General features: G+C 42.4%; 2 protein-coding genes across 7 annotated transcripts; one reads left to right on the forward strand and one right to left on the reverse strand.

Moving 5' to 3' along the window:
* Positions 1 to 223: 223 nt before the first annotated feature.
* Positions 224 to 14,165, reverse strand: ripk2 (receptor-interacting serine-threonine kinase 2). The gene is made up of 11 exons (XM_012815357.3): positions 13,206 to 14,165; positions 12,530 to 12,683; positions 12,255 to 12,410; positions 10,768 to 10,925; positions 9,668 to 9,717; positions 9,266 to 9,427; positions 8,725 to 8,810; positions 8,066 to 8,158; positions 7,599 to 7,707; positions 4,177 to 4,368; positions 224 to 3,543 (listed from the first exon to the last, which is right to left on the reverse strand). The coding sequence occupies exons 1-11, from the start codon at positions 13,394 to 13,396 to the stop codon at positions 3,134 to 3,136; spliced, it is 1,761 nt and encodes a 586-aa protein (XP_012670811.1). The 5' UTR covers positions 13,397 to 14,165; the 3' UTR covers positions 224 to 3,133.
* Positions 9,328 to 22,887, forward strand: LOC105889506 (sorting nexin-16-like). Of its 6 annotated transcripts, XM_031559703.2 has the most exons (9): positions 18,593 to 18,840; positions 18,930 to 18,990; positions 19,532 to 19,936; positions 20,348 to 20,434; positions 20,632 to 20,780; positions 21,640 to 21,709; positions 21,917 to 22,050; positions 22,316 to 22,456; positions 22,728 to 22,887. In XM_031559703.2, exons 3-9 carry the CDS (start codon positions 19,607 to 19,609, stop codon positions 22,810 to 22,812), a joined length of 996 nt encoding a protein of 331 aa, XP_031415563.1. In that variant the 5' UTR covers positions 18,593 to 18,840; positions 18,930 to 18,990; positions 19,532 to 19,606; the 3' UTR covers positions 22,813 to 22,887. The 6 variants fall into 6 exon arrangements, 5 of the variants coding, with proteins under 5 accessions (XP_012670813.1, XP_031415566.1, XP_031415563.1 ...); XM_012815359.3 differs by lacking the exons at positions 18,593 to 18,840; positions 18,930 to 18,990 and adding an exon at positions 9,328 to 9,461; XM_031559706.2 differs by lacking the exon at positions 18,930 to 18,990 and having other exon boundaries at positions 18,592 to 18,840.
* Positions 22,888 to 23,482: the final 595 nt, after the last annotated feature.

Below are 23,482 nucleotides of genomic sequence, written 5' to 3' on the forward strand. Positions count from 1 at the left end.
TTATTCTGAATTTGCTGGGGGGGGGGGGGGGGCATTTCCAAACAGCATTTATCTAAATTGTTAACCGTTTCAGTTTCACATTGAGCTGTGCAAGGAGGGGGAAACTAACTGTAAACTGTGGGAGAACTGAAAAGCTGAGTCTAACTGCAGGAATGCAAAGCCTGTGGCATCTCTGACTTGCCAAGGATGAAGTACAGAAAAAAAAGAGACAGACAGCAACAGCTGAAATAATACCCATTTTAATGACTGTGGCAAAGCTCATCTTGATAGAAATGATACAAATGTCTTCTTCACGTACATGAACAGTACAGACAGCCTCTATTTCTGCTACAGTTGCTACATTAACATTATTGTTATGTAGATTATGTTTTTCTTCTGTGAAAATACAGAATGACTCACAAATAAGGCAACAGATTTCAACAACCTTACTGGCTTCAAAATGCCAAAGTGATTTGAGAGAGAAACAGAAGAGGTACTGAGGAAAGAAAAACGCTGACGCTTACCCTTACTCAGCTACTTACATGGATGACCTTTGCTATGATTTTCACAAAAAAAAAAAATCAGGTCTGTCACACTTCTGTCAAATCCTCACTGAACCGAATGTTCCTGGTGTGCTGTTGGTAGATATAGTCTTGATAAAGATGCTGAGAAGAATAAGGAGTACGTACCTCCTCAATATGCAGAACCCATGGGATCATACAAAGGCAGTAAAACAGCAAAAGATGTGAACTCTGAAACTAAGCTACACGGTGTGTCACATCATTGGCACATAATATATAGACATTTAAGTGAATAAATAATAATACAAAAAAACTTAAAAACTCATCCTCATGGGAAGGTAGCGAAACATCTGGCTCTCAATCCTTGGGCACAAAATAAAGTGTTCCATGTCCATAGATATACACACAGGATCTACAGTCACTAATGCATGTAGCCCAACTGGTCCTCAATGCTCCCCTAGGAGGTCCAGAAAGTTTGAGATCGTGATCAATCTGATTTTTTCCACTCATTTAGATATGAATTAATAAAGCCACAAGGCATAAATAACTATCATTACTAGCAAGTGTTGAGGTGCTACCTTAGGTATACTGCAGAGTTCAACCAGTGTTCAGATGTTCTGCTTCAACCATTTCAAAACAGAAGCCATCTGTGACACATTGAAAATGTAACGTGCCATCGTGACATGTTGAAAATGGAGTTGCTTAAAGTAATGTGCGTCATAAGTCAACCTGATCATGACCTCTAGGTGCTGACAGGATGTTTCTGCAACATCATCTGTCTCATGGGGCGTAAGAAACCTCAAACAGCTAAGATCTGACAGCCTTGAGAGACCTCCAGAGCCAATGCTGGAAGAGTAGAGGTCCAGTCTAGATCCTCCAGCCCAGGGATCCATGTGGCGGTAGAAGCTGACATTAAGGCCTCTAAAACAACTAGGAGCAGCTCTTTCGCTCTGGTCTCATTCCATTGCGTGCAGCACAGTCACTGGCAGAGGATGTGAAACCAGATCTAGGAGAGGAAGCAAAAACAAGGCAACCCAACGGACAAGGAGCCCCCTATGAGGAAACTGTAAACAAAGCGCGCTTGCCACATAGACTTGTAGTCTGACATTTTGACATGTTCTGCGGTGTTGCTGATTTCCAACTCGTTGTGCTAGGGCTTAGAGGGGGGTGGGGGGGGTATGTGCAGGTTTAACTAGTGGAGCAATACAACAGCTGGGCACTGGTGAACAGTTACTACACACGGGTGAGGGAAGAGAACATTAGACATCAGAGCATTAGATTATTAACTCTGACGTCGAGAGAAAGTCTTGGCAAGACAAAGAGGTTACGGGGGTGGGGAAGCTGTCTGAAGCTGTACAACTGGTTTCCAGAGAAGCATGTTTTCATATCTTTTCACTGTAGAATTACTCATTGCCATAGCATTTCTACAGCAGACACACTCACGTGTCAAGAGTCAGTACGTTTAATTATTGCGACGGTCGAAGTATTGCAAAGCAGCTCCGATAGGCGCTACAGAACACTGTACACCAAAACCACCAGATACAGAAACAGTTTCTTCGCTGTCACACTAATGAACAGTTAACTACAAATTATATATTTTTATTTTATTATAACCTAATGTGTTGTATATTTTTGTGTAAGTACATTGAGAGCCACTAAACCCAGAAGTCTTGTATGTGTAAACTTACTTGGCCAATAAACACGATTCTGATTCTGATTAAGCTTTGCGACACCAGCTACGGACAGGATGAGGTTTTTACGCCTGGCTGTGTGACAGACAGAATTGTATCTTTCATCAGCTAAAGTTCTGGTTGTGGGTGGTGTCATACAAATCCCATCACGAAACCTGACCCCACTAACTTGTTAAGTTGATGTGTGACTAATATTGACACATTTTGAGAATAATTAGTCTTTGTTTGACCTGGCAACACACACAGAGTGCCAAAACGCCTCTTGTTCACTCAAAGTGGCACAAAGAATGTCCAGAGTGCTGTTTGGCCCATTTTCATGTGCAATTTCTCAAATGGAAACATAAGAATAAGACTGAAGAAGGGGAGGGGTTTGACGGGAAACAGTGAAAGGATGACTCAACCTTAGACGTCTGCCACAGACAGGGATGACGTTGATTAGGCACCTGAACACCAGGAAGAATTGTTGTGTTTTTTTTAGACACCACAGTTCCAATCACTTCCTTGTCTGATGGCTACAAACATCCAATACAAACCATCTCTGGTTTGCAGTTAAGTGGATGGGTCAAACGGAAGATTAATAATGGAGGCCGAACAGAACATCCCACCGTGCACAAAGACATTAAGAAATAGGAAGTTAAACAACCCAATAATGGAGGGTTGCATTCATTCATTCACTTGACATCTAAACTTCTCACACAAAGTCCCTTAAAAATAACATGGTTTTTCCATCAGGTTAAAATAAGGGGCTGGAATAACTCTCCATGTCAGAAGCCAGGAAATGGACACGACAACTGTACAGAGAGTTCAGTCAACAGTGCTGGCAAACAACCAGAATAGACACGTACCAGAAACAATGGACTCCGTACAACATCCAGGGCTGGATCACTTATCCATCAACACCCCTGCGCTCTCTCTCACCCTCAGTCTCTTCTGTGTTGGAGCTCAGAAGACGTTGCGGACGTTGTTGTAAGATGACGAAGAGGAGGAGGAAGAGGAGCTGGAGAGCTGGGGGGCACTAGGGAGGGGTGCGGGGGGCAGGGGGAGCGGTGGGGAGCCGAGCTCAGGGTAGGGCTGCAGGCCCAGCTGCTTGTTGTCCTGGAGCTTGCGGACCACCAGGCGGCAGAACTCCTCACTGTGGCGGTCGCAGGTGTCCAACAGCTGGCGGACCTTGGCGGTGCGCGTGGGCTTGTTGACCACCAGCTCGTAGTCCTCGCGCATCAGCAACTCACGGGCCAGCAGCGCGTCCAGGCTCTGGTTCAGGCACGCCTCGGTCATCTGGCGCACCACCTCCTCGCGCCGAGCTGCAATCCAACGTGCCGCCAGGCCCGACGAGTCCAGCGAAGAGGCGACCGCTGCGGGGGTGAGGTCAATGGTTAAGGGTATGGGACCAATCTGACCACACCTTATCAAGTACCCTCCATGCAGAAATGAACTGGAGTTCATTTCTGGAGATGAGCTAACACAGCTCATATAGTTTTGGAACACTGACTCAAGTTTACTAAACATTGAACTCAACCATGTGACCTGGGCTGACTAAAATATAACCAGAGCAGCTGTCTCTCCTAAAAGCTTTGTTGAATACAAGCTACATTCATGCCAACAAGACATGGTCAAGTCACTATAGATTTTACTTGTAATGTTAACATTAACAGCAAGTCAGCTGAAGTGAATTTGACAAGTCACACAAATCTCGCTTGTGCATTAAATCACACAAAAGCTCATAGCTGCCCTTCACTTGCTCCTTCTCCCACTGACAACAAATGTGCTCAGGATCCGTCCTAGGCTGGCAAAGCACACGCTCTTTCAGTCTACTACAGGCAACTCTGAGCATCATTATTCGTCTTATTGTCCATCCTTCGCACTCAGATACTAAAACCCAGATAAACAGCTCTATGACCTTCCCAAACACGGCCCCTGATGCCCTGCTGACTCATGTCTGTCATGTCTGAGACGAGGCCGTGTCACTGAGAAGTCGTGCGACCTACCTTGCGGGTGTGGCTGGAGAGTAAGGCCGCTGATGGGGACATCGAAGTTGCTCTCCACGGGCCTGGGCTTCAGGGGGATGTTGTAGTCCGTCTGTAGCAGGGGAGCCGTGGGGAAGTCGCTCAGGCTGTCCTGGTCAATCAGGGGCTTGGGAGGGTCCAGGGTGTGAGGAATGAATGAAGAGGGAGCCCCACCTGGAAGATTCAAGACCACTAATTTGGTGGGTGAACACTTCAATCGGAGAGTGTATAAAATGCATGACTGAATGAGGACAATCGTCAGGGGAGAAACGATGCATCTGTTAAAACTGAAAAATCATGCACCTTATATACAGTGGGGAAAATAAGTATTTGAACCCCTGCCGATTTCGCAAGTTTGGCCACTTGCAAAGAAATGTGTGATCTATAATTGTAATGGTAGGTGTATTTTAACAGTGAGAAATAGAATATCAACAAACAAATCCAGAAAACTGCATTTTATAACATTTATGACTTTATTTGTATTTGATGCAGAAAATAAGTATTTGAACCCCCAAGCAAACAGCAAGAATTCTGGCTCCCAATGACCAGTTATGTGCCCAAGAAGCACACAGATTAGTCCTCATTAGGCCTAACAAGGTACACCTGATCTCAACTGGTGACGTGTATAAAAGAAACCTGTCCAAAGAATCATACTTCACACCTTCAACTTTACCACCATGGGCAAGACCAAAGAGTTGACCAAGGACGTCAGAGATACGATTGTAGACCTGCACAAGGCTGGAATGGGTTACAAAACCATCGGCAAGCAGCTTGGTGAGAAGCAGACAACTATTGGTGCGATTATTCGTAAATGGAAGCAACACCAAACAACTGTCAATCACTCTAGGTCTGGGGCTCCATGCAATATATCCCCTTGTGCGGTATCGGTGATCATCCGAAAGGTGCAGAATAACCCCAGAACTACACAGGGAGAGCTTGTGAATAATCTCAAGGCAGCTGGGACCACAGTCACCAAGAAAACCATTGGCAACACACTACGCCGTAATGGTTTGAAGTACTGCAGCACTCGCAAGGTCCCCCTGCTCAAGGAAGCACATGTACAGGGCCGTCTGAAGTTTGCCAATGAACACTTGAATGATTCTAAGGAGGATTGGGACACAGGGGTCAGATGAGACCAAAATCAAGCTCTTTGGCATCAACTCGACTTGCCGCGTTTGGAGGGGGAAGAATGCTGAATATGACCCCAAGAACACCATCCCCACCGTCAAGCATGGAGGTGGAAACATTATGCTTTGGGGCTGTTTCTCTGCCAAGGGTACAGGACGACTCCACTGCATCGAGGGGACTATGGATGGGGCCATATAACGTGGAATATTGGGCTTGAACCTCATTCCCTCCCATTGAAATCGCAACCTTAAGGATTTGGAGAGGATCTGCAAAGAGGAGTGGACCAAAATCCCTCCTGAGATGTGTGTAAACCTGGTGACCAACTACAAGAAAGGTCTGACGTCTGTGCTTGCCAACAAGGGTTATTCCACCAAGTACTGAGTCATGTTTTGCTAGGGGTTCAAATACTTATTTTTTGCATCAAATGCAAATGAAGTCATAAATGTTATAAAATGCAGTTTTCTGGATTTTTTTGTTGATATTCTGTTTCTCACTGTTAAAATACACCTACTATTACAATTATAGATCACACATTTCTTTGCAAGTGGCCAAACTTGCGAAATCGGCAGGGGTTCAAATACTTATTTTCCCCACTGTAAATCAGATGCTATGGGAAATGGCAGGAGAGGCCTTTTGAACCAAAATATTTAATTATTTTGTAAGGCAGGATTGGAATCTTTGATTCGGAAAACCACAGATGGCCTTCTTCCACTTGTAATTACTCATTAGGTGTGGGTTAGGTGTTGGTTTATTGTGCCCCTAACAAACATTCCAGGAATGCACTGTACCAGTTGTTGATCTTCCCACCCTCTTGCTGAGACTCTTATCTCTATCCTCTGTCTCTCACCCTGTGCTTTTCCATGTCAGGGTGAAAGTAGGGGCAGGTCAAATTAATTTAAGAGTGCTAAGTGAGATATTGCATTAGAAGATGATTTCTTTGTCATGTTTGGGCTTATTTGAATGGTCTTAGTCTGAGTGGTAGAGTGGTCTCAATCCTGCAGCTGCATAGATTAGTCTTAACATGGATGTCAGAGACATGAGAATTCTGGTCCCTGTGAGTTGTAAGGTAACCTCTCTCTGGAGAGGGCAAACCCCCTTTTTTGGGTGAGAACCCCCTCCATTTGTCTGTTTTAATATGTGATCCTTATCAAAAGAAACCACTGTCCATGTGGCTAATTATTATACCAGATGTAGGACTGAATGGGTACTTAAGGGGTAGATAGTCAAAGGACTTATGTGTGTAGACCTCTTCTTCTGAGCAGCCAGGGATGTTTATATGCGTTTGGAGGTTTCGTATGTTTCTTTTATACTTGTAGCCTTAGATTATTCACCTTATACTCGTTGAATATGTAACTGTATTAGTAACTTGTACCTGACTAAATAAATTGTTAAACTCTGACCCACTGTGGACTCTCTAGAAATTATTAACTAGAGAAGTATTCGTAGGTAACGGTGTTTCCGCAATGGCTGGCTAGGATTAATTTCAAACCAAAAGCAATGTAAAGTGTAAGTCTGGAGGATACTGGCTAATCAACTGGGCTAGACATGCTACAGCAGAAGTGTTAATTGTATTATATAGCCGTGGATTGCCGACCAGCCTCTGCACTCGATCAAATGGTTATACGGAGACGTACAGCAGCCTGCCGCCCGTCCCTGAACCAAGTCGATCAAACTAGCTGCAAAGCCCCGTAACTGCACTGTAGCCTCTGAGGTAGTATCCGGAACTAGACACAGGTTGTGTCCGTGGAATATGTCTAGATAAAAAATAAATACAAATCTTGTACGAAACTATTCCTAGAAGAAAGTTATTAAAAAGTAAGAGGGGCATTCATAAAACAGACTAGGTATCCAAAGAAATGACCAGGGGTCAGCCTACCAAAATGGCTAGCAATCTACATTAAAAGCAGGGGCTAAGGCTGAGTTCCTAATTGAGTGGAGTCAGACTAATTAAAATGGATAGAGATTAATTATGGTTGTGCCAAGAAGGGTGCTTTAATAAATATTATGTTTTCAGCAAAGCGCAGAGAGACACACAAGCTAAAACCTTCAGGAAACCTATTCCGCCGTTGGTTTAGGGGCCGTGTCTTACAATTTCCTAATCCCTTAACATTTGATGTGCCACGCATCTGTCCCTGCTAAGCTCTGCTGGCGTTCATTCAACTAGCTCTGAGTCAGAGCCACATGACTTCAACAGAAAAGAGTCACAAGTGTTCTTTGGCTGTCCCTCGTGGAGGCAGGCCAGGGGCTGGGTCAGTAGTGGGGGTGATGAGACTTGCCTGTGGGGATGCTGGAGGGGGGCATGCCGCTGATGGTGAGGAAGGCCGGCTGGGAGATGTCCGTCTCCTGGGAGGAGCAAGACCCAGATCCTGACGTAGAGCTTGTGTCCTGCTCACACACACACACACACACACGAGGATTAGTCCGTCTCTGTGTCTCTGTGTCTCTGTGTCTCTGTGTCTCTGTGTCTCTGTGTCTCTGTGTCTCTGTGTCTCTGTGTCTCTGTGTCTCTGTGTCTCTGTGTCTCTGTGTCTCGTTCAATGGTTTCGCCATCTAGGATTTCAGGAGAAATGTCAGTTTACTGGTGGAGGTCAGTGATCAGTCCTTTAGTACGTGTTTCCCAGGGGGGAAACCGAGCCACCTCTGTATGGTCTGCTGAAAATGACTACACGTCCACGACTGAATCCACATCAATGCCAAGTCACTATGACACAGGAGCCAAAGAGAGAAGAGGTTTTGAACTTACTGGCCAGGCGACGCTAATCTCTTTAGCACATCCTTCCCGCTTCTTCTCACACACTGCCACTGACGAGGAGCAGCACCCTGTTCTTCTTATGAGCTGAAGTTTATGAATGAATGAGAGAGAGAGAGAGAGAGAGAGGTAGAAAAGGGAGAAGAGGAGAACAGAGATTGTGAAAGAGAAAAAAAGACATCATTAATGACTTCTTACGCCAGAAATATTTCCACTGGGAGAAAATCTTGGACAACTGGCATCACATTTTTTGCTAATATTAACTTTCAATATGAGTCATGAAACATGAAAAAAAAAAACATATTTCCACTTCTTCCTCATACCATGGTACGTTTATTTTTTAACAGAACTGATAAATCTGTGGTCGACACATGCTTGCCAGTCTGCAAGTGGTTGAGACTAAAAAGTGCCCAGGCATGACAGAATGGCTGATACAGTTATACCTTAGTAGTGTGCTAAGATATAGCTTTTGACATTAAAAACAGAAACAATGTCTCCCAAGGAGGAAAGAACAGCAGCTTTTTCTGTTTCCTCAACCTGGTCTTCCATTTTGCAGCCTTCATACAAGCAGACCCAAAACCACACCTGAAAAGCAGTAGCGTGTACGCATTGTCTCACGCCTTTCCTGTTCCCATGTTCACAACTCAACTCACCTTTGACCGCTTCACCTCCAGAACAGCTTCCAGAACGTCGATCTCATCAAACCTCCTCAGCATGGGCTCCAGCTCAATCAGACAGTCTATACACACACACACACACACACAGTTTAATATTTCCTTCATGCAGAGGAGGCCTACAGAGAAGACGCCCCAGGACGTAGTTTTGTGCAGTCCCCAAAATCTCCCTCTTTTTTTACAAGTCTGATTAGTAGCCCTTAGGTAAACTTGGAAAAAACTACAGTATATTTCTCAGAAAAGACAGACTACCGGTATGGAAAGCAGCAACTTTAGCAGCATGTGAAGAAATTACATTGAAAGTCCTGAAGAAAACAAATTAATTGTATCTCACAGGTCTTTGAAAAGGGGAAGATCTCTGTCGTTAGAGTAAGATATGACGAGACAAGGACATATCACATTAACATTTGCCTTCAGCACACGCACACTATCCATGTGTGAGTAAGAAGTCTGTCCTGCCGCAGTTTCACAAAGATTCCCACTTTCTCTGACAGGTAAACTTGGCACAGCCGGCACTCACTGAGGAAGGAGGGTCGTTCGTCTGGGTTTGCCGCCCAGCCACTGGTCATGAGGTGGAGGAGGATCTCCCGGCAGGGGATGTCGGCTGGAAGGCTGTCCAGGCTTGTGTCCGGACGGGTGCCCCGCAGCACGCTGAACATAATCTGCATAGGGTTGGTCGCCTCTGACCCCAAACAACACAGAGTAGAAAAAAACTGGTCAGTAAGTGTGGCTGGCCAAATTACTCAGAACACCCGACTGAAAAGCATAAGTGTTGTGATTTTACAACTCATGATTTACAGATGTGAGCAATGTTGTGCTGACTGTCAAATATAATGATATAGGGTATAATAAGAAGTTAACTTAATTTGTGGAGCTGTTAAAAAAAAAAAAGTTCACACAAAAGCCCAGAGCGCTGAATTACCTTCATAAGGGATCCTTCGTGCCAGCACTTCCCACATAATTATAGCGTAACTGAAAGAGGAAGAGAGACAGGCATGAATTGGCCGTGTCTTACATCAGACCTCGGCAATCCCCATGGCAGGCGTGTGAGAGGGGGATTCTACCGTACCTACAACTCACAAGGTGTTGGATGAGGTAAATATTGAAATGTAGAGCATACATCGATACTTGATATTAAAGATACTTCAAAAGAAGTGAAAAAGTATTCAACTTAGCCATCTGAGCACACAGCACTCAGAAGCACCACGACTCAGCTCAAAGATTTTATAAAAGAGATTTGGGTACGTAATCCCAAGAAGTGAGTGGAAATCTACAAGGTCAGGATGAGATTTGAAGGTGGTTAGCATGCTGGCTCTGCGGATTTGATCCATTGGTGATGGTGTGTGTGTTTGCAGTATGCAGTCAGACACAGCAGGTCATAATACTACTATCATTTGTTAAAAAATTAAAATGTCAGAGCAGAGGAATTTAATCAGTCTCATGTTTATGGGACCTGTTGTTTTACTACCACCCTAACAAAGCAGTTAAGAGCTAGTTAACAAAAATTAATTCTGACGTTTTCATTTTCAACAAAAAGTAATGTTTTAATCATTTTTGTGTGTGGGCTCTATTCAAGAGAAAACAAAAAGCTGATTTAAACCGACAGGATTGTGTTTGTGATTGCGTCGTCTGAAGGGACTACACAGTGTTCTTGTTGGAGCTTTGTGCTGTGTGTCAGTATTAAATTAGACTTAAAATTGAACATTTGTGTAAGGCTACAGAAAAACAGGACTATGTCACATCAACTTGAAATGAATCACATTTCAGTTAAGTAAACACACACAAACAACACGATAACAGAAGCTTATTACCCTATTTACTTTGGGATGTCCTGCGAATCAACCAGGTGCAGTGCACAATTGTAACACAATGCCCTTTTTGTCAAATTCAGCAAATTGCTCCTCACGGTCCTCTAACTCTCCTTTCAGTGTGTGCGCTAAGTGTGTGCGCTCAGTACTGTGCTTGATAAAGAAGCCCTGCTTTGTCCACAGCATGTTCACACCTGTTAGTAGCACGTCTCACCTGTACATGTCATGCTTGACGTCAGCACGGCGTGTCTTGGAGGGCTCGTACTCCTCAGGGGGCATGTAGATGACTGTGCCCCCCATCTCTGTAGGCTTAGAACTGGAGCCTTTACTGATGGACAGCTGGCGCCACTTTGACAGGCCAAAGTCTGCAATCTGTGAATGGCCAAAAAAATCAATCAATCTTACAGGCAGTCCCTCCAAGATTTCCTGCAATTGCGGTTTGCAATTTTCTTTGGCCGCAACACAACAAAAACAACAAACCCTCACAAGATCCTGGAGAGACTGATACAAGGTGAACTACACCAAAGCTAGAGGGATGACCATATACAAGCATAGGATGACAATCATATTGTGGCGAGATTCATGTAATCTTTTCATTATAGTCAATCATATATAACATAGGCGAAATGGAAGAGCTGTGTGGTTGCAGAGCTCACTCCAGAATCCTCAACAGGAGCAACAAAATTGAAAGTACCTACAGGTGTTCTGCATAAACATATGACTAGAGTACAAACAGTATAATGACTCATGAGTTTGAGGCCAGACAATGCAAATGGCTGTTGATATTACTTGTCACATAGCCACAGTTGTGACACGTGGTTTATAGTAAACTGACCTCATCAAGTGGCTATTTATACACACACACATACCAAGCTGTTTTTCATTAAGAAATAAAGAACTGATGAGGGGTATGAGAACACAAAAACAGCTTTGTGACCTTTTGGGGCTTTCAATCAACCCTACTGTGGGGTTAATGATTAAGAAGCCCCCACAATAGATGTGTAAACGTCTACAAATGGATATGTTTGCAAAAGGAAGCCAGGCAATGAAACCTTAGTGGGTCAATGATTCTTCTATTAAAAACCTATCTATAGCGCTAAACAGACTGCTTTTATTTACATCCGGAAACAAAACAAAAAAAACAAGATGCTGTCCACTGTCTTATGTCCACATTACATTTCATAAATTGATATACTAAAGGTCACTCAAGGGTAAGTATTATTGCAGTTAATAATACAACACTAGTCCACCCAGTCTCACTGGCCACTCCACTAAGACAGGTTCTAAACTGAATTCCCTTTATTCCCTATATTTATTATAACAGTTTCAGACAATAACCTTAGCCTTATCTAGAAAAAGGACAAGAACATACATGCTGATGATTCAGGGTTTGATAACTGGAAGCTATTAGCACAGTCAAATTCTGTTGTTGTCTGCTAATCTCTGAATATTTGTTGGAAGCAAATAATTGTTTGAAAGCAACTTGGGTATAAGGAAGTCACAGCCAGCAATAGTGGTTCTACGTTAGGCAACTGAGTTCAGATGTCTGAGAAATCACTCAAGCAAAGAAACAATTTCTTCAAAAACGATCATGTGCTCCACACCAAAAACCTATTCAAATTTGAAAACAAAACTATTTTGTGACATGCAATTACAACTTGTCTGAAAAAAAGTATGACCCAGTCACAATAATATACATACCTTGACATGAAATTCCCCATCCAGAAGGATATTCTGAGTTTTCAGGTCATGGTGTAGTAGTGGTGGCGTCATGTTATGAAGGAAGTTTACACCAAGGGCTATCTCATATAGAACACGCATTCTCAGTGGCCAGGCCAACACTGGGTACATGGTTTTCTGTTATGGGTGAAATAGAGTGACAAAGTATGTACACTGAATTACCACATTTCATAAAGATACACCACTAACAGATTCAAAACCTCATCACAGACGTGCAGAACTCATTTCTCACATACCTCGTGAAGCAGTTCATCGAGGGAGCCATTGCTCATGTATTCTGTGACTATGCAGAAGAACTCTGGCTCATTGCATACCCCAAAAATCTGGATTATGTAGTTAAACCTGGCTTTGTGAAGGACCTCAGCTTCTTTCAACAGACAATTTCTCTCCCTGTAAGAAATTCCAAGCATTACGAAAGGGTATACAAAGAATATGTATGGCAGACAGGTTATACAAATGTTTACTGCGCACAGAAAAACAATAGGACAGTCAGTCTTTTTCTGTCCATTTCCACACAGCAATATCTAGTCTGTAGAGTCATCCTCAGGGGTATGTAGGCCAAGTGAAGTTTCCTCAGCAATAGTGGAAAACTGAGCACCTTACAACTGTCACCTTACCACAATCCAGTTAGACTGTTTAGCAATGCCCTATCCAGGCCAGTGCCCCTAACAAAACATGAAGTTCTGTAAGATGATACCAGTTTAACCAAACAGAAGCCACAGTTGATTTAACAAGGTACACCTAAATTACAGATGAAATGACTACTTGTGATGCTGCACTGTCACTCGACAAGAAACCCTAAAATTGAAAGTTAGCCTACAGCTTGAGATGACTGCAAGAAAGATATTTACTTTGATAAAGCAGTTATACCAATTCATAGTTTTAAGTGTGTACCATCATACTTGAACATACCTTTCACCAACAGGAGAATCCAGTTTCAGACACTTTATTGCAACAGTGGTGCGCCAGTCAGAATGTAGAGCCCTAAATACGGTTCCGAACCCACCTTTACTTAGGTAGTGCAGGTCCGTCAATTTCTGATAAGGTATCACTGGTAGTGTACTAGTCAGACTACAGATGTTAACACATCCTACATGCTCCATAGCCACAAATACGAGGATAAAAAGGCCCCAACTGACGTAGCTAGGTAGCGCTCCGGGAACACACGTAACGTTTACTGTCAATTACAAAAAAAAGGAATTGAAACCAGCTTTGCCAACAAGCTCGATAAATCCCCCGTCCAAGATGTAGGCGTTCACATTAGCTTGAGTTAGCTGAACAGCTAACCTTACACTTTCCTTTTCTCGCGTTTACGGTCAGTCAAAACATTTTACTTGAGTCCTTGCTCAATAACAAAAATAAAGCGTACCGTTTGCAGGTAAGCTAACTGTCTCACCACAGCTAGCAAGTGCGTCAGAAATAACGCACCAGCTACCCAACCAACTGGTCTGCAGACAGCGAACACATGCCTAAATTAAATGTTAACAAATCAGCTAACATTACCAATAGCCTGTATGATTAGAGCAAAGTCTGTTTTGACTCATTCCAATCAACGTCAATTAAAACACGAATCCCACAACCCACGCGGTGACATCAGGCTACAAAGTCAGTGATTTGTCACGTTACCTATCCTGAATCTGAATCACGAATATCGATTTGTGAGCGGTTGAATCTAGCATCCCTGATTGCTCTGATATCACCTCCTTGGGAAACCCACATGACCTTGCATATAGAGACCGTTCTGTTCTAAATCCCAAACTGATCTAAGAATCGCTAAGTGAAACCATGGATGAAATACTGGAACCAAATTACAAATCTCTGTCATTTCCGGGATTGTTCATGGCACGTTCAAGAGACGCAGAAAGCCTGACGTGTAATGGCAGCAATTTTCTCTTCACTTTTGCAGTTAAACTCATGTTAACAGTAAACTGCTTAAAGTGAAATCAACACTTTTATGATTTAGGTAGGCATTTGTCTCTATCCACGTTTGAATAACTTTTAAGAGTTCAAAACAATCAGGTAGGCTTACACGCCCACAATTATGTATATGTTTATGGTCGAGTAATACATTGCTTACTGCTTAGGTTACTAAAGTAAATGTGAATGTAGTTTTATATAGAGGAACAGATCATTTAACATTTCTTTCGAATCGTTGTTGTGATCAATGACATCTGCTTTACGTCACCACCAATCGTGGGAATTTCCCAGAGGGAATTTCCAAATTCTTCGAATTCACTTCAATACAATGCAATTTAACTAATTTACAGTGGCTCCTGATTCTCTTAAAAGCAGGTAGACTAGTAGCGATTATAACTCACAACAAGATCGGGTCGTTTAGGATATAGGCCTACTTTATTCATCCCTGATGGTAAAAGTTGAGACGGTATGTTAAATTAAAATTAAAACTGAAAACAGTAATTTGTAAATTGTCTTTGACCTGTATTACATTGAAAATAAAACAACAGAACATTATTTGATGTTTTACCTAATGAATTGGGGACCTCTATTGGGGACATGTCAGGACTGCAGGCAGGCCAGTCCAGCACCCGTCTTGAAGGCAGCATATGTTGCTCCAAAATCTCTGTACTTTTCGGCATTAATGGTGCCATCACAGAAGTGTAAGTTACCTTTGCCAAGGGCACTGACACAACCCCATACCATGACAGACCCTGGCTTTTGGACTTGTTGCTGGTAACAGTCTGGATGGTCCTTTTCTTCTTTGGTCTGTAGCACACACCGTCCATTTCTTCCAAAAAAATACCTGAAATACTGATTCGTCTGACCACAATACACGTTTCCACTGTGTGATGATGGTCCATCCCAGATGCCTCCGAGCCCATGTCAAACGGCGCTTCTGGACAGGGTTAACATAAGGGTTCCTTTTGGCACAGTTAAGTTTTAACTGGCATTTGTGGATGTAACTACGTATTGTAGTGCTTGACAAAGTAATCCTGAGCCTATGTGGTTATATCGCTTATAGATGAATGACGGTTCTTGATGCAGTGCCGTCTGAGGGATCGGAGATCACGGTTATTCAGCTTAGGCTTGCGCCCTTGCCCTTTACGCACTGAAATTCCTCCAGATTCCTTGAATCTTTTAATGATGTTATGCACCGTGGAGGGTAAAATATCCAAATCCCTTCCTATCTGTCTTTGAGAAACATTGTTTTTAAACATTTCAATTATTTACTCACGCATTTGTTGGCAAACTGGCGATCCTCAGCCCATCTGTGCTCTTAAAGGAGTAGGCCTTTCCTGGATTCTGCTTTTTTTGGAATGTTTTGCAGGCCTGAATGGCAGGAATGGATGTATATTTACAAATCAAATGAAGTTGACCAGACAAAACATGAAATATCTCGTGTTCATACTGTCTGCAATAAAATACAAGTCAAGGTAAATTTATAAATCACTGCTTTCTTTTTTTATTTGCATTTTCCATACCGTCCCACCTTTTTCTGATTTGGGGTTGTAATAAGCAGCCTTTGGTCTTACAAATGTGATATCCAGAGACAGGATAAGTTCCTACTACATCAGTCAGTGTCATGTGCAGTGCAGTTATTACAAAGCTAACTGTTATCTTGTAATGAGGCTATATAATGTTTTTTTTAGATGTAAGCGTAGGCCTGCTTTTATGAATCAAATGATTTCAACTGTATTTAAAAATCTGCTGATTCTCATAGTGGTAGGCTACAAACCAGCTCAACATCCATTACTGTTGGCGTTTAACAGTTACAACTCCCTCTACAGTGAAATGGGCCTTTTACCTGTTATGAAGTGGACCTATGCGAATCATTCACAGTATGAATTCTGTCACACACTGGTATTGTTTGTGTCCTAAACAGTGTGTATATGTATGTATGTATGTATGTATGTATGTATGTATGTATGTATGTATGTATGTATGCATGTATTCATTATTACAGTGTACCTAAAGTTTCAAATTCATTGCTCTTATCTTCATACCCGATTGTGCTTTTAGAACTTTCTACTCTTTCAGTAAACAAGCAGTTGCTCACCATGTAACCTTAGTTTTATGCTGGCCAGGAGGGCCTTTCTGGTCATCCAGCCAAGTGTTCACCTGAGCAAACAGTTTAAATTGGATACGGAAAGCCACTCAGTCCAACTTGCCATTGTACTTTGGTGTTTTAATGCCGACTGGCTTCTGCAGCTCATGGGCACCGCCATATTTGTTGACATTCATGCTAGAGGCTCTGTCTCCTTCTCCCGCCAATGTTTCAACTTAAGCGCAGGCATGCCAGTCCTTCTCCTCCATCCACTGCGGGCTCGCTGGCACGTGGTTGTGACATGGTCTCCAGGTCCCGTCAAGGTCCTAGGCTCACTGGGCAGCCCAGCCCCTTGTCCGGGCTCATCTCGGGTGGCCTCTCTGGTTCACGGAGCAGTAACGTCCAGTTTCTCCCTCATCATCCCAGGCAGAGTGCTTCTTTGCACTGCCCTCTGTCATGGCTGCCACTTAGATACTCCTGGTTCATTTCATTTGGTTAGGAGTAAAAAAAGACTATCAAAACAGGGCCTTGGGTTTAGGAAAAGGCAACTGTGGAGCTACGAGAATTCGACTGAATTCTTTAAATGCTTAGGAAAGGTGCTTCAGTGCTTTAATGACACCTTTAATGCTTTAATGACACCTCTCGCAAGAACTAAATAATGCTTCATTATACCCTTCTGCTAGCTATAAGGAGAAGCTAGCGCAGTATTCTCTGTATATACATCATGGCAGAGGCAACAAAGTAACGGTAAACAAGGAAGAGGTTGTTGGAGGAAGAGAAAAAGAAAGTTACTGAGCAAAAGACAGAATAAGAGTCAGCCCCCCCCCCAACACCCCCTCCAGACGCACACACACACACACACACCGCATATACACACAAATAAGGCCAGAATAATAGCCTAACTTTGACATTCACCTTCATCTCAACAGGATTTACAGCACAGCCATCTGAACACTCAAAACTAACAACACAATAACAACAAATACATTTACCTGTATCAACACAGGATTTACAGCGCCGGTATAGTGAATTAAAGCCATCAGCACAATAAAAGGAATTTTTTACCTGTATTAACAACAATACAGGATTTACAGCGCAGGGACAATTTTTGTCAAGTACACAACACTCAACCCGCAATTGTTAAGTGTATACACAATATGTATACACAACAGCACATTAATAAAGTACACCACACTCAACCCCGGCTCTGTGGAGGCAGGGGCTCTGGCTTTGGCTCTGCCGCTCAGTACTGAGCTCTTGGGCCCCTAGGCCCAGTAGGTCCCGTGCAGTAATACATCCCTGCCTGTCAATGTCATGAATACGAAATAGGCTGTAACCTTATCGGTGCCATTTCTTTTTCACAGAGATTTGTGGCCTTTCCAGATGCCCAAAGTCATCAACCTCAGTCCTGTCTCAGGCTAGCATCCAAATAAATTAATTTTACACCAAAAAGTTTGATCAGTCTTCGTCAATCTCACGCCTAATAAGCCTTGGAAGTTTTCAACCTCAAAATTATAGCTTGTAATAAATTACACTGTCCAATGTACATTATGCACAGTATGTGCCTTTATCATGTCCCAAACAACATTTAATTAGATTACACATACTCCACATTCAAACGCTTAGAGAACAATGTATACAGTATTTCAGCAAAACTCTATTCTTGTTATTCTTTTGGTTATGGAATCATTCATCTCCCATGTCACAATATATACAACTATGCAGAGTCATATTTGTGTAAAATCTTGTTATATTACCGGTACTCTACATTGTCAGTCGATATGCTTTTTTGGCTTGTGGCATTGTCTTTGCTGGTTCCATATCCTTCAGCTTGTCATCAAATACACGTTACCATTGTCCGTTAGGGGGCACAAAGTGCGTTTTGTATTTACGACAGTGGTGTAAAAGTGAACCACATCTCACAACTTTAGGGAGAGTTCAGTAGCAAAAAATACCAATTCTCGCATATTGGGGCTTTAATGAAATGTGATACAGCAGCACATTTTGGGATGTCCTCACGGAAAAAAAGGAAATTGACATCAGACTCATTTTCATTTAAATAAATCGAACATAATAAATATTACAAACACAACAAAATAGACGTTTTGGAGACCACGGAAATATAATATTTTGTCCCTCTTTACTCCATTCATGTGTGTGGAGCTTAATGTTCGTGTTTTAATTACCTTAACTTTTCCATACTCTGTAATATCCACCAATTTCGTATTATTATATTAAATCGAGCTTTTTTCGATGTAAATGTTTTGCTGCTATATCCGTTTCACTGATATGTTGTAAATTCTTCAATTAATGGCGGACCCTCCACCTGAATGCGCAAACGGAATGAAAGTGCATAGGAAGAGGGCCAGTTTGGAAAAAGCCCCGTGTCCACTTCACTCGCATCACGGCGGTTGCGTGCGGACATGCAGCTGTGGTTGTTCAGAATTGTTGTGCCAGGCAGCCGGTAATCCAGTTAAAGACCTGGAGTGAAACAGTTCATACCACAAGGGGAAATTGCTGCATATCAGATGGTATTTATCACGGGTAAGTTAGTAGCACGTAGCCAACTGTTCAGTTCAGATCAGTAAAACGTCAGTCAATGTTCCAACCGTTGAAACAAACACATTGTTTAGCCTACTCCTCAATTAACAGACGGACATCAGGAGTCAGAAAGCAGTCACTTGCTACTGTATTGTAAGTATTGTCAATTGCAAGACCATTCGACTCAAGTCTGTGATAATTTTTTGTTTGTTTTTTAAGCATTTCAAACCGGCTTTTGGTGATTTTGTAATGTTTCAGCCGGCTATCATTCCAGTCCAATCAATTCTATTGATTGCTTTTGACAGCAACAAACATATGTAAACAAATGTTAAACAGAATGAACAGGTTAAACAGATTTAACAAACCTTTCTTAAACTGTCTTTGCAATGGTTCATTTTCTTGCTCAGTGCAATGCCAGGATAGACTGCCTCCTTTTTGCCATTTACACATTGTCACATGCCTCTGACTACTGACTATTGCATTGTCTTACTAAAATGTTCTCATTCCAGTGAACCAGAGGCGTTTTATTTTTTGCAAATCAGTAATTGGTGGTCAGGTTTACAGATTCCATGATTCAGTCTTTCCTGGGAGTTGACCCATGGGAGTGGGAGTGACCATAATGTACAGAATTTGTTTGTTTGATGAAAAGTTTGACCCTACGCCTGCTATTTATCTCTTGCCTCCCTTTCTGCAGAGGCACAACAACCACTCAACCCTACAGTGAAGCCTCAGTTGCAGGAAGTACTCAGCGGTTTGGCTTACAAGTGAAATGACGAGTCCCTTTGTACCTGTCGCTGTATCTGTGGAGCGGACTCTGCCTAGGCCTGGGAGTAGCAGATTTGTCGGAAGTCTATCCAGCAGTCCGGAATCTCCCAGAAGTCATTGCCTGTGGATGAGAGGAAGTGATGTCGGCTGCATTCCCAGTCTTCCCTTCCAGCCTCTGGGATCACAGGCGTTAATGATACAGAGGGGCTTTGAACAATCTAATGGTGTCTTTTCCAATGTGGAGAGTAGTTCATCACGGGACAACTGGGAAGACAGACCACCCATCCCCACCTTGTTGGGCTATGAGGTTATGGAAGAGAGGTCAAAGTTCACGGTAGGAGACCAAAGGAAATGTAATGTGATATTACTTTCAGTAGTGAAGCTTATATAAAGTCAATCAAGGCATCTTTGTGTATATTTTCCCAGCAGTCTGACAGTCTGGCTTAACTGTCTGCTTTTGTGAGAGGAAGTAACTTCCTGGAAAAAAATGGATGTCTCAAACACATTGGATTTACAGTCAGTAAACTGTATGGTGTTTGGAATTGATGTTACAGACAATTTACAGAAAAAGATAATGCATAGTTCTTCATATGAGTTATCAGTCAGTTGTTGTAGTCAATCCATGTTATGCTTTGTAAAAATGCAGTTAAAGAGCTGCACCAGTGCTACAACATGAAGCTTTGAGATTTCCTGTCATTTTAATGATGGTCCGTCTCCTTAATATCTGTTTTCCCTTCTCCCTCAGGTGTATAAGATTTTGGTGAGGAGGACTCCAAATGAGAGTTGGGTCGTTTTCAGACGCTATGCAGACTTCTCCAGGCTGAATGACAAGGTTGGGAAAAGATGAGTGGTCATGCACTGTGTGGACAGAGTTTGTTCAGCAGACTGTTTTGTCAATTGTTCAATCTGCTTCCTGTTTTGTTATTTGTTCTTTTCTTGCAGTTTTTTCTTCTGCCATTCATCTTCTCAATTGTCTTCTTCTACAGTTTCTTCTTGAGTGTAATATTGCATTTATTTGTTTGTTCACAGCTGAAAGAAATGTTTCCTAGATTCAAGCTGTCCCTGCCACCGAAGCGCTGGTTCAGAGACAACTATGACATGTCCTTCTTAGAGGACAGACAGCTGGGCTTACAGGCATTTCTGCAGAACCTGGTTGCTTACAAAGACATCACTAACAGGTACAGTGCCCTCCACAATTATTGGCACCCCTAGTGAATATGAGCTAAACAGGCTATAAAAAAATATGTCTTTGCTGTTTATCACTCAAAATATTCACAAAAATCTTACCTTTTCATTGAAGTAAAATTATTGAAAGAAAAAAAAAAACTGTTGACATTAAATCAATATTTTTCCCCAAAACATGTGTGTCACAATTATTGGCACCCCTAGAACAATCTTGTAATTAAAATCTTACTGAAGTATATTTCCAGTCATGTTTTAAATTTTTAAATTCACCTGTTTGATGAGGAACTCTTATGAGGTCAACCATGACTTCCTGTTCCACTGGCGTACAAATATGAGGTGACAGGCCAAATTCCATTAGTCATTCATCACTATGGGAAAGACCCAAGAACACAGTTACGATGTGCGACGAAAAGTTGTTGGACCCTGTGTCCAGCTGCATCTGCCTGGACCCCTCAGTGTTGTGCATGCTTGTGTAGACCATCCACTGCCACTCACTGCCACTCCCCACTATAGCAGGGACACGACTCTCCCGAAAACATCTGCTTGTGGGAAATCTCCTAAGTTGCACCTGAAGGCCTCTGACATTTATTATGTAATGCTGAGACAAGAAATGGATCAGAGTAGTAAGGATGTTACAGAACAGCTTGTGTCTGTTAGAATTTGTTGCTCAGAAGCGTTGAAGGCTATCGTTTTGGTGCCATTTACTAAGTATGTAAATGAAAGGTAAAACTTTTCACAAGTTGGCTACTGACTTGAATGTTTGTTGTGCTGCATGAGGGGGCACTAACTCACTGTGGGTTGGTTATTGTACCTCCATCACTAACTTGAGTAATGCTTTTATTTCTCTCTAAGTGAGGCAGTCAGAGCATTCTTGTGCCTGGATGACCCACCAGGTCCATTTGACAGTCAAGATGAGAGCAGGGTAAGTTCCTTGTTTTATCTTGGGATTTCTCATGAGATTTGTTTTCCATAACTAATTTGTAAACTGAGAAGCCGACAACAAATCGTTCCTTTCGCAATATGAAGCAGAAATATTGTTATTCTGTGGGGAGTGAGCGATGGACCTGAAGTCTGATTAATTTTGGACATTAAATGGGATGTTTTGTGCATGTGGTTGTTGTTATGAAAGGCCTTCTGTGAGACGCTGGAGGAGACCAACCACCGCTTACAGAGAGAGCTGGTTGAGAAACACAGAGAACTTGAGTCTCTTAGAAAACTCCTTGAGGAAAGGGAGCTCAAAATCGGCTCACTGGAAAAAGAAACGTAAGGTTTACAGATAGTCCTTCTGGTCTCATCTGAAAATTTGACTATGACTAAAATTAAATATGATTTAGCTGTGTGCATTTTTACTGTGATGGCAACCTATTTGGTGCACCGCATGTACAGAAAGGAGATTCCTTATGTGGCGGTTTCTATAAACACTCCTCAGAGGATTTTAGCGGATTTAAGGAGCGGCACCTGGTCAGATGGACTTGGACCCTGGCAGCTTTTTGTGTTGTGTGCCCCCCCCCCCCCCCCCCCCCCTTAGTGGCAATGGTGTGGCAGTAAGCCCAGAGAGACGCTGCAAGCCTCTAATCTGCAGTGAGAGCAGCATAGACTTCGACACGGAGGAGGAGGAGGACACGGAGCAGAGATCGCCCTCTCCTGGTCACCGAAGGCATGCACAGAGGTGTGTACTGCACACACTCGGAAAACCATCCTGAACTTCTGCCAACTTCTCTCTGGCATGGTATTCTGCGAGCCCATGTCACTACATACACATTTGTACGTCCCAGTGAGGATATGTTGGGCGTGTGCAGACTGGAAGTGAGTGGCAGCAGTAATAATACAATTAGTTTGCCATAAGATTTTTTTTTTGTCCATTTCATTGTCATACTAAACAGGTTGGTTCTCTCTATCTCTCCCTCCCCCTCTCCATCCCTTCTTCTCTCTTTCTCTAGTCGTGAGATCCAGATGCCCAGGAAAGGCCATGGAGTCTGTTGGTATGGCCCAGCCAATGGCAACCCCATAGGATACTTCCATTAGACCTGAATGTCTTATGCTCTTTCATGCACTGGGTCCATATTAAAGCACATCTGTTGTGATTGCCTTGTACTACTATTATGAAGTTCTATATATTTTCTTCATGTAAGTATTGTTTTTGTATAAGATGGACCAAATTTTTTCTTTCACCCCTCCCCACACTCGTGTGTCTGCATTTGTTTGTGTGGATCTTGTGTTGGTGTGAATAGTTGGCATTCTTTGTAGCGTAGGGCACAATGATTTCACAAAAATAGTATGTAGATTATTTCAGTCATTATTTCATTTTTTATGTTAACTCCCCTCTTCTAAAACATAAATTTGATTGGTTTGACACCCCTCTTCTAAAACATCAAGAAGAGTTGACGCATACTATCATGTTATGCTCTGTAATTTACCTTGAAATGCCTTTGGAAATGAAAATATCTCCAAAAACTGTGTTCAACAAATCAATCCTGGAAGGGGAGGATTAAGTTTATGTCCACAGTATTAACTCTAGTCTGTACAGTAAGACACTTACAGATTTAAATCTGTCCAACATGGATGCAGTGAGTGAGTGTATAGCATGCGTTGAAATTATGTACTATTCTTTGGAAATTGAAATGAAGGGGCAATATAATCAATATTATATAATACAAGACATACGTATGAGATAGAAATACAGATATATGTCATT

Source organism: Clupea harengus, chromosome 22 (assembly GCF_900700415.2).
Source record: "Clupea harengus chromosome 22, Ch_v2.0.2, whole genome shotgun sequence".
In the NCBI taxonomy this organism is placed as follows: Eukaryota; Metazoa; Chordata; class Actinopteri; order Clupeiformes; family Clupeidae; genus Clupea; species Clupea harengus.